This window comes from Nyctereutes procyonoides, unplaced genomic scaffold, assembly GCF_905146905.1.
Source record: "Nyctereutes procyonoides isolate TBG_1078 unplaced genomic scaffold, NYPRO_anot_genome, whole genome shotgun sequence".
Classification (NCBI taxonomy): Eukaryota; Metazoa; Chordata; class Mammalia; order Carnivora; family Canidae; genus Nyctereutes; species Nyctereutes procyonoides.
The window spans coordinates 3,835,587-3,853,471 of NW_026575037.1; the positions used below are offsets into that span (position 1 = coordinate 3,835,587).

Consider the following 17,885-nt stretch of genomic DNA (forward strand, 5'->3'; position numbering starts at 1 on the left):
TTCATAATAAATAAAAAAAAATGGAAACATGGGATCCCTGGGTGGCGCAGTGGTTTGGCGCCTGCCTTTGGCCCAGGGCCTGATCCTGGAGATCCGGGATCGAATCCCACGTCGGACTCCCGGTGCATGGAGCCTGCTTCTCCCTCTGCCTGTGCCTCTGCCTCTCTCTCTCTGTGTGTGTGACTATCATAAATAAATAAAGAATTTTAAAAAAAAATGGATAATGAATGAATGGATAAAGCACGGTCTATTGATATAATGGAATATTATTCAGCCATGAAGTGATACACACTACAATACAGATTAAGCTTAAAAACATATGCTAAGCCAGACACAAAAGACCACATATTGTATGAATCTACTTATATGAAGTGTCCAGAACAGGCAAATCTGTAAAGAGAGAAAGCAAATTAGAAAAAGTGAGAGAAAGTGGTTGCCAAGGGAAGAGAAGGGCAGTGACTATTTAATGAGTATAGGGTTTCCCCCTTGGGGTGACAGACATGTTCTGGAATAGATAGTGCTAATGGTTGCACAATACCAGGAATGTATTAAAAACTAGTGAATCGTAAACATTAACTGGTGGCAATGGTGAATTTTATGAGCTATCAATTTTACATTAATTTTTTTAATAAAAGGAATAGGATGCCTCTCATGAATAAAATCTTAAAAAAAAAAATGAATGAAGGACCAAAAAAACATACCATGTCACCACTTATAAAAAGGTGGAAAAGCTGTACAACAAATATTACCAGGAATAAAGAGGGACATTTGAAAATGAAAAGGATATCAATTCACCACCTCTATTTCTTTTTTTTTCTTTAAAGATTTATTTATTTATTTATTTATTCATGAGAGAGAGAAAGAGGCACAGACATAGGCAAAGAGAGAAGCAGGCTCCTCACATGGAGCCCGATGCGGAACTTGATCCCAATTCCCGGGATTACTCCCTGAACCGAAGGCAGACCTCAACCTCTGAGCCACCCAGGTGTCCCAATTCGCCACCTATAAATGTGTGTGTCCTAACAAAAATTCAAAATACACAAAGCAAAAGCTGACAGAATTAAATGGAGACATAACCAAATCCACAATTATACTTGGAATAAAGATTTTAACACTCTTCTTTCGGTAATTGATAAAACAAGTATGAGAAACCCAACATGGGCATAAAGAATGTAATACCGGGCAGCCCAGGTGGCTCAGAGGTTTGGCACCGCCTTCGGTCCAAGGCCTGATCCTGGAGACCCGGGATCGAGTCCCACGTCCAGCTCCCTGCGTGGGGCCTGCTTCTCCCTCTGTCTGTGTCTCTGCCTCTCTCTGTCTCTCATGAATAAATAAATAAAATCTTTAAAAAAAAAAAAAAAAGGAAAGAAAAATAAACCCAAAAATTAGTAAGGTAGAAAATGGACAGACTATATAGAAAATCAGTAATAGCACAAGTTAATTTGAAAAGGTTAATGAAATTAATAATCCTCTAAACCGTTCAAGAAAAAAAGAGAAAACACAAATTACCACTATCAGGAATGAAAGAAGCTGCATTCCTTTAAAATCCCATAAACAATGGGGATCCCTGGGTGGCTCAGCGGTTTGGCACCTGCCTTTGGCCCAGGGCCCAATCCTGGAGTCCCATGTCAGGGTTCCTGCATGGAGCCTGCTTCTCCCTCTGCCTGTGTCTCTGTCTCTCATGAAAAAATAAATAAAACCTTAAAACCTTAAAAAAAAAAAGGGGGGGGCGGGGGGGAATCACCAGCATCACCCGTGTGATGGGCTGAACTGTGTGTGTCCTTCCCCAAATTCCTAGGTTGAAATCCTAGCCCCCTAGTACCTCTGAATGGGACTCTTTAAAAACTAGGCCTTAAAGTAGAGATAATTAAGGTAAAATGAAATCATATATTGGCCCCTAATCCAATGACTGGTGTCCTTATAAGAAGAAATCAGAATAAAGACAACACAAAGATCACAAGATGACCATGTCAAGACACAACAAGAAGGTGACCATCTGTTAGCTAAGAAGAGAGACCTCAGAAGAAGCTAAACCTGTCAATACCTTGACCTTGGACTACTAAAACTGTAGTCTAAAACTGTAAGAAAAAGATTTATATTATTTAAGTTACCCAGTCTATTATATTATGTAAAGCCTAGCAAACTAATACACTTGATATCAAAACCAAATCATATAAACACATATTTTTTACAAAACCTGTATCACTCATGAATATATAAAACAAACAAAACAAAACAAAATCAACAAAGAATTAATAAATGGGGCATACAAATTGGAAAAAAGTAAAACTGTCTTGATTTGCAGATGACACAATTGTCTTCTCAGAAAACCCCATAGGATCTACAAAAAAAACCCATTAGAACAAAGTGAATTTAACAATCACAGGATACAAAGTCAACATACAAAAATAAATTTTATTTCATTAGCAACAATTAAAATTGCTAGCAACAGTTAAAAATTGAAATTAAAATAATATTGAGTCCTGCATCAGGCTCCCTACAGGGAGCCTGCTTCTCCCTCTCCCTGTCTCTGCCCCTCTCTCTGTGTCTCTCATGAATAAATAAATAAAATCTTTTAAATAAAATAATATATACAACACCATCAAAATATGAGATACTTAGGACTAAGTTTAACAAAATACATACAAGTTCCAAGCACTGAAAACTACAAAATCATAAAGCACTGCTAATAGAAATTAAAGTCCTAAATAATTAAAGAAACGTATTATGTTCATGGTTCAAAGATTCAGTGTCATTAAGATGTCAAATCTTCCCAAATTAAGTCAGAGATTCAAAGAACCCATAATAGGGATGCCTGCGTGGCTCAGCAGTTGAGCATCTGCCTTCGGCTCAGGATTTAATCCCCAGGATCTGGGATTGAGTCCCACATGGGGCTCCTGCAGGAGCCTGCTTCTCCCTCTATGTCTCTGCCTCTCTCTCTCTCTCTCTCTCTCTCTCTCTCTCTGCCTCTAATGAATGCATAAATTAGAAAAAAGAAAAAAGTACCCAAAATAAAATCTTAGCATGCTTTTTTGAAGAAACTGGTAAGCTAATTCTAAAATCCACTTGGGGGATCCCTGGGTGGCGCAGCGGTTTGGCGCCTGCCTTTGGCCCAGGGCGCGATCCTGGAGGCCCGGGATCGAATCCCACGTCGGGCTCCCGGTGCATGGAGCCTGCTTCTCCCTCTGCCTGTGTCTCTGCCTCTCTCTCTCTCACTGTGTGACTATCATAAATAAATTAAAAAAAAATAAAATAAAATAAAATAAAATAAAATAAAATCCACTTGGAGCTCATAAATAAATAAATAAATAAATAAATAAATAAATAAATAAATAAAATAAAATCCACGTGGAAATACAAAGGACCTAAATAACCAAAATAACTTTGAAATACAGGAACAAAATTAAACTATCTGATTTCAAGATTTACTAAAATGGTATAGTAATGAAGACAGTGTGGTATTGACATAAAGATAAACATATAGATCAACACAACAAAGATTCCAGAAATAAACTCATACACATAGGGTTAATTTTTAAGAAAGGTTCCAAGAAAATTCACTGAACAAAGATGGCCTTTTCAACAATTAGGTTCCACAATCACTGGTTATCTAACAGAGAGGAAAAATCTTCAACCCTTACCACACATGGTACATAAAAACTAACATGAGGGACGTCTGGGTAGCTCAGTGGTTAAGCATCTGCCTTCAGCCTAGGGCGTGATCCTGGAGACCTGGGGTCCAGTCCCGCGCCAGGCTCCCTGCATGGAGCCTGCTTCTCCCTCTGCCTGTGTCTCTGCCTCTCTCTCTCTCTCTCTGTGTGTCTCTCTCATGAATAAATAAATAAAATCTTTAAAAAAAAAAAAAAAGGTAAGCAACAGAGTGGGAGAAAATATTGCAATATATAGGACTCATAAAATACTAGTATCCAGCATATATAAAGAATCCTACAAAAAAAAAAGAACCCTACAACCCAAGACAAACAAGAAAATTGAGCAAAAGAGTAGAACACTTTATAAAACATATGTATGCAAATGAGAAAACAAGCACATGGAAATATGTTCAATGTCATCAGTCATTAAGGCAATCAAGTTATGACAATGAAATACTACTACACACCCAGTACAATAACTAAAATTTTAAAGACTAAAAAAAAATGAAACACCAAATGTTAGCAAGAGTGAATCTGGGGGGACACCTAGGTGGCTCTGGGGGGACACCTAGGTGGCTCAGTGGTTGAGTGTCTACCTTTGGCTCAGGTCATGATCCGGGGTCCTGGGACCAAGTCCGGCATCAGGCTCCCCACAGGGAAGCCTCCTTCTCCCTCTGCCTAGATCTCTGCCCCTCTCTCTGTTTTTCATGAATAAATAAATAAAATCTTAAAAAAGAAAAAAAAAAGAATGTGGATCTGGAACTCTTCTATATTACTGATAGAAATGCAAAATGAGGGCAGCCAGGGTGGCTCAGCAGTTTAGCGCCGCCTTCAGCCCAAGGTGTGATCCTGGAGTCCCGAGATCAAGTCCTACATTGAGTTCCCAGCATGGAGCCTGCTTCTCCCTATGCCTGTGTCTCTCTGCCTCTGTCTCTGTGCCTCTCATGAATAAATTAAAAAAAAAAAAATCTTAAAAAAAAAAAGAAATGCAAAATGATACAGCCACTTTTAAAGATAGTTTTGCAGTGTACTGCAAAGTTAAACATGTACTGGGCATACAACCCAGCAATACACTCCTATTTACCCAAGAAAAAAATATACGTAATATTTACCCAAGAGATATGAAGGTATGTCCACATGAATACCTGGACAAGAATGTTTACAACAACTTTCTTCACAATTGCCAAAATCTAGAAACAAAAAAACTAAAATCTCTTTAAAATTGATTATGTATATAAATAAATGTTATATCCATATAATGGAATACTATCCAGCAATTAATAGAAAAAAATTAGGGATCCCTGGGTGGCGCAGTGGTTTGGCGCCTGCCTTTGGCCCAGGGCCTGATCCTAAAGACCCGGGATCGAATCCCACATCGGGCTCCGGTGCATGGAGCCTGCTTCTCCCTCTGCCTATGTCTTTGCCTCTCTCTCTCTCTGTGTGTGACTATCATAAATAAATAAAAATTAAAAAAAAACTAGTGGTATATTCAACATTAAATCTGAAAAACATGCCAAATAAAAAAAGTCAGGCACAAAAGACTACATACGGAATGACTCTCTTAATACAAAATCCTAGGGAAGGAAAAACTGCTAGTGTTAGAAAAATCACTACTAGTGTTAGAAAAATTTGCCAGGTGTCAAAGTGAGGGTAGCAGATAGAGTGCAGAGTGTTGGCACAATGAACTTTCTAGAGTGAAAAAAATGTTCTAGGTCTTTATTAGGGTTTATTATTTGTCAAAACTCAATGAATTAAACTATACAATTAAAACTAGTGACCACCATTGGAGCACTCAGGCAACTCAAGTCAGTAAAGTATCTGCTTTCAGCTCAAGTCATGATCTCGGGGTCCTGAGATGTAGCCCCAGGTTGGGCTCTCTGCTTAGCAGGGAGTCTCCTTCTCCCTCTGCCCCCTGACCTCTGTGCTCTCAGTCTCAAATAAATTAAAAAAAAAAAAAAAACTAGTGACTACTATCATTGTCTATATATTAATCAAGCTGATTTTATTTTATTATTTTTAAAAGATTTTATTTATTTATTCATGAGAGACAGACAGAGAGAGAGAGAGAGAAAGGGAGAAGCAGGCTCCATGCAGGGAGCCCGACGTGGGACTGGATCCCAGTCTCCAAGATCACAACCTGGGCTGAAGGCGGCACCAAACCACTGAGCCACCCAGGGTGCCCAATTAAGCTGATTTTAAACAAAAGCTCCAGCCACTGAATTTCTAAATTAAAGGCAAGGTAATACAGTGGTTAGCTTGAGCTCTGAGCCAGAATGTCTGGATATAAATACTGACACCATCATTATTAACTATATGAACTCCAACAAATTACTCTCTACCTTCATTTTCTCATCTACAATATGGAAATGATAAAAGTATCTGTATCAAACAATTATTGTGAAGATTGAGTAGCTAATGTTAAACCACTAGAATAGTGCCTTGCAAATTATAAAAGCTTATATTGGAGCACATATTTTATTAGGAGTATGTGTACCAAGCTAATGGTTAGTACAGCACATTCAATTTGGAGTGAACGTGGCATTTATTAATTTTGAGTTACAACTATCTAAAAGAATCCCAAAAATAGTTATCTATAATTTTTACTTAACTCACTTTGTCTCATTAACTCCATTAAAGCCAAAATGCCCATCCTTGAACTAATACTGAGGCCAGGGAATTGGAATTTCAATACATGAGATTACTTGGGCCTGTCATCATGTATTCCAACTCTGAATTTGAGGAAAATGAGCACTCACCCCAAATCACACATACAAGGAAGAGAGAAGGATGGAATTCCCAAAAGTTAATACCAGAATTACAATGAACAGAAATCAGACCACCTATTACAACCCACCTTCCTCTCTATATAGAAATAGAGAGGGTACGCCTGGTGCCTCAGCGGTTGAACACCTGCCTTTGGCCCAGGGCGTGATCCTGGAGACCTGGGATCAAGTCCCACATGGGACTCCCTGCATGGAGCCTGCTTCTCCCTCTGCCTGTGTCTCTGCCTCTCCCTCTGTGTGTCTCTCATGAATAAATAAATAAAATATTAAAAAAAATAGACAACTCAGTTCATGAAAATTATGAAAAATTAAAGAACATATATGAAAATATAAAGAGAAAACATGCTACTCATGTTTCTCAATTAAGAAATATTAGTTGAGATGGTAAGAACCTATACATCTAGAATCTGGTACATACATATATGAATAAAGAGGGCAAAGAACAAGCAAACTGAACAGCACAGATGGGGAGGGCAAAGAACAAGCAAACTGAACAGCACAGATGGGGAGACACCATATATAAAAACAAGTCAAGAATTTAAGAAGCATTTTATTTTGTACAATACAAATCCTAACAGGATAAAGAAAACTAATTCCACTATTAAAGCTTTCCTTCCAAGCTACAAAGCTCTGAGGAAAAGGGTCGCAGGTTAAATGATTATTTAAAACCGAAAGAAAACACCAGTAACAATATACATATGTAAGGAGAAAAAATCAGTAACAAGGTTTAATTAAGGCTTTATTACTTTAATCAATAACAATTTTTTTAGCGGCACCTGGCTGGCTCAGTCAGTAGAGCATGAAACTCTTGATCTCGGGTTTGTGGGTTCCAGCACCACACTGAGTGTAGGGATTATGTAAAAAAACATTTTTTTAAATTTTTAAATAAAAAATAACAACTTTTAGAATACAGTCAAGTAAGTAATGTTGTCTTACTGTCAGGAAAGATTTGTAAAAGGTAAGGACAACTAAAAATCAACACATTCTTTACTAATGAACAACTACTTCATCAGTACCTCCCTTTCAATTTATAGTCCAGAATTCAAGTCAATAGTCTTTCAAATCCTGCTTCATAATCTTCTTTCATTTGCTCTACCATTTGATTCACGTAAGTCTGCTAACAATGATACTGACAATCCATCATCTGATAGCCAGAAAGATCATAATGAACTGCTAAGATATGATATCATTTCCTGCAGAGTATCTTTCGCCATCATTGTCATCCAAACAGTAAGTGCATTATAAGAAAGATTTTTCAGTTTGGCAGATTCAAGAAAGATTTTCAGTTTGGCAGATTCAAGGAAGCTTCACTTTGATATTACTACAATAACAACATAATAAATTCTAAAGTTTATTTCAGTAGTTGAATATGCTTTAACAGCTCTTTAAATTACATTTAGTCCTACTTATAAACTAGCTGTGGTTCCAAAAGGCCACCTAAATTTTCCACTTACTTTTCTGTCCCAAAGAAAATTATATACCATAATTAAGTTTCAAATTTTTTCACTCTGATATCCAGTAAGATACACACTGTATATAAGTATGTAACCCTAAGTTCAAAGTTCTCTTTGTAATGACAAGTTATGTAGTATCTCCTGTTTTCACTTTTTGATAGTTTGAAAAACCCAACAGCAACAATGATCAAACAGATTTCATCTTTAGTGCTAAATGTGATTAATAGGTAATGGCTTCCTAGAGCTATGTTGAGGACTGCGAGACATGTAAATTCAAAAGAGTAATACCTGCCATAGTACTAAGAGAAGCAACAATGCCAGGATATGATACTATAATTAAATGACTAAAAGTCTCTCTTCCCATTAAACCCAGAGCTTCCTCAGGACAGTCTATTATTTTTTCTAAAGACTGTATTTGTTGGGCAGCCCGGGTGGCTCAGTGGTTTAGCGCCACCTTCAGCCCAGGGCGTGATCCTGGAGATCCCGGATGGAGTCCCACGTCGGGTTCCCTGCCTGAAGCCTGCTTCTCCCTCTGCCTCTCTCTCTCTCTCTCTCTCTCTCTCTCTGTGTGTGTGTGTGTGTGTGTGTCTCATGAATAAATAAAATCTTAAATAAAAAAAAGGACTGTATTTGCTTATTTCACAGAGAGAGAGAGAAGAGAGAGAAAGAATGCATGTGAGCATGAGGGGGTTGGGCAGAGGGAGCAGCAGATTCTCCACTGAGCAAGGAGCCTGATGCAGGGCTTCATCTCAAGACCCTGGGATCATGATCTGAGCTAAAGGCAGACGCTTAACCAACTGAGCCACCCAGGCACCCTAGGACAGTCTATTATTAATAGTATGACAGGAGAAAGTCACGTATTTATTAAACAGTATATCTTTTTAATGTAAATCCTACCTATTTTGTATCAGGCAGGTGATCAGAATTAACCTTCCCACAAGGGTTTACAATCTACTTGAAAATACTTATTTCCGCCTCAGGATAACAGACTTGCAGGCATAGAAAAAGTAATTTCAGGTAGTCGGAGAAGCTAATGTAATGGAGAGGCAGTAGTAACGTGCTAAAGATGTCATCTTAGACTCATAGTTATTTAAATGGACCATGTAAGAAAAATCAAAGTAACAATGACTTCTTTAAATTTCAAAGATTTGGGATCCCTGGGTGGTGCAGCAGTTTGGCGCCTGCCTTTGGCCCAGGGCCTGATCCTGGAGATCCGGGATCGAATCCCACGCCGGGCTCCCTGCATGGAGCCTGCTTCTCCCTCTGCCTGTGTCTCTGCCTGTGTCTCTGCCTCTCTCTGCCTCTCTCTCTCTCTCTCTCTCTATCATAAATAAATAAAAATTAAAAAAAATTTTTTTCAAAGATTTATCCAACTTCAAGCTAAATACTACGCTCTCCTGAACTACAGATTCTCCAACTATAAAACAAAATAATCTGCAACATGGGGCGCCTGGGTGGCCTGCCTTCAGCGCAGGTCGTAGTTCTAGGGTCCTGGGATCCAGCCCTGCCTCAGGCTCCCTGCTCACTGGGGAGCTTCCTTCTCCCTCTCCCCCACCCCCCTCCTGGTATTCTCTCTCTCCCTCACTCTCTCTAAAATGAATAAAATCTAAAATAATAATAATAATAATTATTATCTGCAACTTGATATATACTTTCAGTACTTTTTATGAAAGAAACAGTTAAAACCTGAAATGTTCGTTAATTCTGCAATTAAATATAAACTGACTTTCAAATATGACATAAGAGGTGAATGCGTGTTACTGAAAATCAGGCTTTTGACTTTAAATCAACTGTCCTCTTTCCTCTTTCAAGAGGAAAAGAACACATCACTATCACCTAAGTAGCTTTTCCAAACTACACTATCATTCCAGTCTCCAATTCCGGTACAATCTCTTGCATGTGGACAGGTAAACAGGAAGAAGGGAGTGGTCAGGGATAAAAGTGTAATAATAAAATAACTATTTCCCTCCAAACCACCACATTGAAGAACCACTAGGCTAGGGGCACCTGGTTGGCTCAGTTGGTGAAGCACAGGACTCTTGATCTTCGTATGTTTTATAAATTCGAGCCTCGGGTAGGGTGTAGCGATTACCTAAAAATAAGTTCTGTAAAAGAAAAAGGACCACACGTACAAATACATATACTTATAAATTTTCTTTTTTTATTTTATTTTATTTATTTGAGACAGAGAGAGAAGGAGCACACTAGCACACAAGCCAGGGGAGGAGCAAAGGGACTCAGACTCTGCTAGGCAGGGCTCCAGAAATGGGCCTTGCCTGGATCCCAGGACCCTGAGATCACGGCCTGAGCAGAAGGCAGATGCTTAAGCGACTGGACCACCAAGTCACCCCAAATTTTCTAATCCATACAAATAAAGCACAAAATTGAGAACTGGGAGATCTGAGTTCTTTTTGCCACTTAGCTGTCCAATGTGAAACAAAGTTACTTCTTTGTGTCTCAATGGGAATACAATCTATTATATCAAAACTAGAAGCTATCTATAATTTCACAGAATTGTTCCAAGGATAAAATAAAATGTGAAGTATAAATATAAGTTTAAAATATGATGAATAGGGATCCCTGGGTGGCGCAGCGGTTTGGCGCCTGTCTTTGGCCCAGGGCGTGATCCTGGAGACCTGGGATCGCATCCCAGGTCGGGCTCCCGGTGCATGGAGCCTGCTTCTCCCTCAGCCTGTGTCTCTGCCTCTCTCTCTCTCTCTCTCTCTCTCTCTCTCTCTGTCTGTCTGTGTGTGTGTGTGTGTGACTATCATAAATAAATAAAAATCTAAAAAATAAAATAAAATAAAATATGATGAATAAGAAATTATCACTATTATTCAAACTTTAGCTTCACTTGGATGTAAAAGCACAGAGTAATTTGGGTTGGTTCACAGTTTGACCTTGAACATAACAATACCAGACCAACCACCCAGAGCCAATTAGAAATGAAAAAGATTTCCTTGGGGCAGCCCTGGTGGCTCAGCGGTTTAGGGCTGCCTTCTGCCCAGGGCCTGATCCTGGAGACCCGGGATCTAGTCCCACATCAGGCTCCCTGCATGGAGCCTGCTTCTCCCTCTGCCTGTGTCTCTGCCTCTCTCTCTCTGTCTCTCTCTCTCTCTCTCTCATGAATAAATAAATAAATAAAAATCTAAAAAAAAAAAAAAAAAAGTCCTATTCAAAAAAAAAAAAAAAGGAAAAAGATTTCCTTGGACCTTGTTTAATCCCTATCTTCTACCCCAGAAGCTTGGCCAAATCAAATCTAGCTTGAGAATTGGGAAAATAGATTTCCATTAATGAATTCTTCTAAATATTCAATCTCACCAGAAAAAGAAATAATGGACTAATGAGATTTTTAGAAAGTGAAACATTCACAATTTTTAACAGAAGACTTTCACTTGGAACTTCCAGGTTAGGACTTGGGAGAGTAGACTGAAATAGTCAAAAATTAGGTGACAAAAATTTTAATGATCTTACCACCACCACCACACCCTCCTTGCAAAAAACAAAAACAAACAACAACAACAAAAACCAGTGCCAACTGCTTATATTATCCTATGGCTCTTTAATTCCCTACAAAATAGTCAATATGCAACTCACAGTGCCTGGCAGACAGTGTGTGCCAAATAAATATCTGTTGAATAAATTACTGATTCTCTTATTTCTCACATCTTCACTATTTCAGTGCACCTATAGGAATGCTGGCATATTTGTTTTCTTTTAGCCCTCTAAAAATTAAAATGCGGGGATCCCTGGGTGGCTCAGTGGTTTAGCGCCTGCCTTTGGCCCAGGGCGCGATCCTGGGGACGCGGGATCGAGTCCCACGTCGGGCTCCCGCCTGGAGCCTGCTTCTCCATCTGCCTGTCTCTGCCTCTCTCTATGTCTATCATGAATAAATAAATAAATAAAATCTTTTAAAAATAAAATAAATAAACTAATTAGTTAATTCGAATGCAAATGGTGGTTAAAAAGACAAATCCAGGCAGCCCGGGTGGCTCAGCGGTTTAGCGCCGCCTTCAGCCCAGGGTGTGATGGGGATCCTGGGATGGAGTCACCACATCAGGCTCCCTGCAGGGAGCCTGCTTCTCACTCTGCCTGTGCCTCTGCCTCTCTCTGGGTCTCTCATGAATAAATAAATCTAAAAAAAAAAAAAAAAAAAAAAAGAAAGAAGAAGAAAAAGAAAGAGAAAGAGAGAAGAGAAATTTTGAAAATCCTCATTTTGTTTCATCAGCTTCTACTTCATCATATGGCACCCTTCTTATGGAGTATGAGCACAAACACCTCTTAGACCCACCCATAAGCTAGTTAAATTATTTATAAATAACAATTATAGCCAGGTTTCAATGAGAAACGAATTAATTGTCTCAATCCAGAGTAAGACCAAAGCAGAAATAGGAGTGAAGATAATTTTACTGCAAGACCTAGAAACTCTAATCAATTATCTTTCCTACAGTTCCATCGTGTAGCCCAATCTCACCTAATGATGCCAACTCACATCATCTTCAACCCTGAGGTAAATCAACTTCCCCTACAATGACAGCGCAGGCCAACTTCCTACTCATGTTCTAAGTCTATCAACAATCTCCTCCAAAAGAAAAGTGTAAAATCCTACCCGTTCTCACTTAACTAGAAGCAATTCCTTTCTCCTACTCCTACTGTTTGGATTGGGTTCTGGACACAAAACCCCAAGGAGAAATCCCAAAACACTTCCAGCAAGACAATCCACTCCATCTCTCACTTGATACAGACAGCCCAACTCTGCCAGACATCCTAACGGTATGCTACTGTGTGTCGTTCAGGATGCCAACTATGATGACAAGGTGTCTACCTACCTGGCGATCCTCACATCAGAAGTTCCAGGGCACTGTAACCTGTCACACAAATGTAGTACAGCTGCATCCGACACATGGACGCTGTTGAATAAATGTGGTTCCCTCGCGTCCAAGGCATTTAGTGACAAGCGGAATTTTTTTGTGAGCAGATTTTTATGACTACAGTGGCCTACCCTTTGAAGTGGGAGGATATTTATACACACACACACACACACACACACGAGGGATACTGACATGAAATACTACTTCTCCTTAAAATACCCATACCCACGTCTGGAGCACCACCTACCCTACTTTCAATAAGCAAATTTGACCAACTCCGTCCCTCAGCCTCCCAGGAAGCTTAATCCTCTCCTTTTACAAGTCCAACAAGAAATCCGGACCGACAGGGTGTCGGATTCACCAGAAAGCAGAAAATTCACCAGGGGGGAAAAAAAAAAAAAAAAAAAAAAAAAAGGGCAAGGCCAGGCCCAACTCTCCCCGTTTACGCACCACCGCTCACCCGACCTTCCTTCTCGGCCCCTTCCTTGGACTCCCCTCGCTTCCTCCCCAGCAGCCGGGGCCTCCGCAGTCACCCCCACGTCCTCCACCGGCCTGAGGGTCTGCAGACGCCGCCCCGGCACCACCTAGACCACCCTCCCGCCGCACCCGCCAGCCCACACGCGGCAAAGTCCTCGTTCCGCGACGGGCAGGGCGATGCTCTCTCTCCCAACTCACCACACGAAGTCGTTGCTTTTGTCCTCGTAGGAGTTGATGAGCCCGTTGCACAGGGGGGCGAGCAGAGGTCTCTTCCGGCTGCCGCTGCCGAGGCCGGAGCTGCTCCCTCCCACGCCGGCGCTGGGCCTGGCCGCGCAGCTGAGCCGAGACTGGCCCGCGGACACCGCCCCGCCGCCGCTGCCCGACACGGCGGCCGCCACCAGCACAGGCCGCGCCGCCGGGCCCCCGAGGCCGCCCGGCCCCGCGGCCTGGGCCGCCCCGCCGGACGCCGCCGCCGCCGCCGCCGCCGCCGCCGCCGAAGGGGGCGACGGGGAGGAGGACAAGGACGAGGAGGCGGAAGTCACCGAGGAGGCCGCCGAGGAGCCGGGGCTGGTCCCGGCGGAGCCCGACCCGGCCTGGCGGCTCCCAGACATCGTGCCTCCCCCACCTCCGGCCGGGCGCTCGGAGAGGGACCGCGACCCGCCGCCGCCGCCTCCCTCCCCTCCACCTCCCCGCAACCTCAGTGCATCCTGAGGCCGCGCGCCGCGCCGGGAGGTGGGGCTGAGGAACAATAAAGTTGATCTTTTTTTTTTCTTTTTTCTTTTTTCTTTTTTCGTTTTTTTTTTTTTTTTTTTTTTTTTTTGTTTAAGGCGAGCACACAGCCGCGTCCGACGGGAGGAGGGGGCGGAGGAAACTGAAACAGCGGAGGAGGAACCACTACCGCCGCCGAGGCCGCCACCGCCGCGAGCCCCGCCGCAGCCAACCGGGGCGCGCCGAGGGCCGGCCGTGCGCGCGCGCGAGCGGCGGAAGGGGCGGGAGCGGCGGCGGAGACAACCTCGAGGGCGGCTGGGACGCGCGCGGCGCGCCCCCGGCGGCGGCCTAGCAACGCGGGCCGCGCTCGTCCGCAGCCGAGCGGCGGGGGACGCGCGGGGGGAAGGGGGGGAGGGGGAGGGGGAGGGGGCAGGGGAGGGGGAGGGGTGGGGCTGTCCCGAAGGGTGAAAGGGCTGCGGAGAGGGGAAGGAATGATACGGTGGCGCCCGCGCTTGGGAGCTGGCGGGGCAGGGAGCGCGCCTGGAGCGACTGCGCACGCGCTCTGGGCGCCGACCCTGGCGGCGGCCCGGGTCGCGGCCCCCGTCTCGGAGCGGCGCTGGCGCGGACCGGCCGCACCACTGCGTGGCGGCCACCGCCTTCCCGAAGGCCGAGAGGGAGCTGCCTCCGGGCGGGCGGCGGGAGCCCGCGGCGAGGGCATGGCAGGCGCTTCCGAGTCGCCTTCTGAAGCCTCCGCGGACGCTACGGAGAAGACCCGGGGCTCTGAGCGGCTGAGAAGAGCCCCGCGTTGACCCTCAACGAGTCTGGGCTCTGCAGCCAAACCGTTCATTCCACGCGGTTGTGAGGAGTCCATTAAGATGAAGTCAGTCGCCGGTGCTTTGTAGATCGCAAACATCGTAGCAAGTGTTATCGATTATTATTGGTCCGACCGTGCTGCCTTGTATCTTGAAACGTGAATTTACCAAATCAAGCATGACGATGACGAGAAAACCAATTATATCTGATCTGACCACGGCTCAGCCAGAATCTCGGTTTAATGTGGATCTGATATCCTCTACCACAACACAGGGAAACCTGGCGCTTAATACCACGAAAAAAAAAAAAGAAGAAGAAGAAGAAAGAAAAGAAATGTGTAATTTCTGGTAGCTTTTTGGGATACGGAAAATTGGATACAGGTTCTTCAATTGCCATTTTGAGACTCCCCAAGATTCTGGGTGACGTAAATTAGAAACAACTGGGTTGTTTTCGGTATTCTTTTCCAATTCTTGTCCTGTGGTTCTTGGAAAGATCCCAGATTTATTTTTCTTTAAAGATTTTATTTATTTATTCATGACAGACACAGAGCGAGAGAGAGAAATAGGCAGAGACACGGGCAGAGGGAGAAGCAAGCTCCATGCAGGGAGCCCAACGTGGGTCTCCATCCAGGGTCTCCAGGGTCACAACCTGGGCCGAAGGCGGTGCTAAACCGCTGAGCCACCAGGGCTGCCCAAGATCCCAGATTTAATTCTGTCCTTTGAAGACCTTTCCCTAGGAACCTTTATCCATGCTGAATGAACTGAACCAGAGGGGCCCTGATGAAAGCCCAACAAAAAGACCTAGCCATTCATCTGAGCAGTGTTCCATCAAAAGGCTGCCATCCCCACATCAGCCTTTGCTGCTTACCTTCCCACCTTCCTACTTTTTGCTCAGGATAATGATAAATGAGCTTATCAGATTTCCAAGAACCACCCCACCCTCCTTGTGTGAGTATTGCATTATCCAACCCCTTATTAACTTCGCTTTCAATACCCAACTGAAATGTGAAGCCTTTTTTTTTTTTTTAAGACTTTTTTAAGTGTTTTTATTCATGAGAGACACACAGAGAGAGGCAGAGACATAGGCAGGCCCCATGCTGGAAGCTGGATGTGGGACTCCAGGTTCCTGCCCTGAGCCAAAGGCAGATGCTCAACTGCTGAGCCACCTAGGCATCCCTGAAATGTGAAGCCTTACTGACTCTTCAGCAGAGATAGTTACACCCTACTTTGTGCGCCTAGAATATTTTGTTTGCTCTTATAACATTTTTATTTTAGTGGTTCGTATATGATTCTCCTCTATTAGCCAATTAGCTTCAGCCTTGTATTCCCCAGCATGTAACATACCTGGTCTATAATAGGATCTTATTACATATTTCTTTTTTAAAAGATTTATTTATTTATTTATTTATTCATTCATTCATGCATGCATGCATGCATGCATGAGACAGAGAGGCAGAGACAGAGGGAGAAGCAGGCTTCCTACAGATGCAGGAATGGATCCCAGGACTCTGGAATCACAACCTGAGCAGAAGGCAGATGTGTAATGGACTGAGCCACCCAGGCACCCAAAATATTTCTTGACTAACAAATAAGTTGGTGAATAACATGAATAAATAGAGCATTTAATAAAACATATGAAATAAAACATGAATGAATAAAGTAATTGGTCTCATTTTTAGTTGAATTATTTACTTAAAGCCCATTTTTACAACTAAAGTGTAAGCTCCATTAAAGACAGGACCAAAAAAAAAAAAGACAGGACCATATTGGTTCTTATTGGCCATTCAATAATTAATTGATGAAGGAATGCATTAAAAACTAAATGTAAAGAATGTGATGAATGTATATCAAACAGTACACTTAGGCCTGGACTAGGCAGGGAAGAGATAAAGAAGTACAAAAAACATTGTTCCTATATTCAAGAAGCTTAAAGAATAATTGGAGAATTAGAAAAATACATAAAAGATAAGTAATGTTACCAAAGAGTACATGCTATGTGCTTAATGAGTAAAGCAGAGAAACATCATAGGAGCAGAAAGAAGAGCAAGTGCTAAGGGCCAGCCATGTTTTAGGTTGGAGGATGAGCCTTAAAAGAAAAATATGGGGCAGCCTGGGTGGCTCAGCGGTTTAGAATCTGCCTTCAGCCCAGGGCGTGATCCTGGAGACCTGGATCCAGTCCCAGGTCGGGCTCCCTGCTTGGAGCCTGCTTCTCTCTCTGCCTGTGGCTCTGTGTCTCTGCCTCTCTCTCTCTATGTCTCTCATGAATAAATAAATAAAATCTTTAAAAAAAAAAAAAAGAAAGAAAGAAAAGAAAAGTGTGGCTTCGTCAAATAGAAAGCGCAATCAGGGGATCCCTGGGTGGCGCAGCGGTTTAGCGCCTGCCTTTGGCCCAGGGCGCGATCCTGGAGACCCGGAATCGAGTCCCACATCGGGCTCCCTGCATGGAGCTTGCTTCTCCCTCTGCCTATGTCTCTGCTTCTCTCTCTCCCCCTCTGTGTGACTATCATGAATAAATAAATAAAATATTTTAAAAAAATAAAGTGCAATTAAAGTCATGAGCCCAGAAAATAAATAAGGAAAAACACCTAGGGACGCCTGGGTGGCTCAGCGGTTTGGTGCCTGCCTTTGGCCCAGGGCGTGATCCTAGGATCAATGCCCACATCAGGCTCCCTGCGAGGAGCCTGCTTTTCCCTCTGCCTATGTCTCTGCCTCTTTCTCTGTGTCTCTCATGAATAAATACATAAATAAAAAATATTTTTTTAACAAATACCTATATCAAATTCAAATATCTATTTTACAGGGAGGAAAGTTAATTCAGCAAAAACTCATCTGGGGACCAGATTGTAAAAAGCCTTGAATCCACCTACAGGCAGTTGGAAACAAAGCATTGCAAGGGGGTAAAATATATTCAAAGTGTTTTGAAGATTAAGTTTTCAGCAAACTAATCTTTCAGAAGAGGTGAGAGATTTGGAGCAAAGAAACTAATTAGGAAAAAGTGGTGGCAGTCCAAACATAAGTGATATTCTAGATTAGGGTGCTGACAAAGAAAGTAGAGTAGTATTCTGAGAAAAACACAAAAGAATCTATAGGATTAAGTTATTCTCTGTAAAAGAATCTTTACCATCCCCGA

The 17,885-nt window shown here is 42.6% G+C and overlaps 1 protein-coding gene across 7 annotated transcripts in view; it reads right to left on the reverse strand.

Annotated features, from left to right (window-relative positions):
• The window catches only part of COP1 (COP1 E3 ubiquitin ligase), a 246,944-nt gene extending 232,802 nt beyond the window's left edge, over positions 1-14,142 (reverse strand). For 4 of the 7 annotated variants that reach the window (XM_055319205.1, XM_055319201.1, XM_055319204.1 and 1 more), the window contains exon 1: positions 13,434-14,142. In XM_055319205.1, the coding sequence (XP_055175180.1) occupies positions 13,434-13,846 (413 nt within the window). In that variant the 5' untranslated portion in view covers positions 13,847-14,142. The remainder of the gene's footprint in view (positions 1-13,433) is intronic. The other 3 variants (XR_008663627.1, XM_055319200.1, XM_055319202.1) reach the window with 1 other exon arrangement.
• Positions 14,143-17,885: the final 3,743 nt, after the last annotated feature.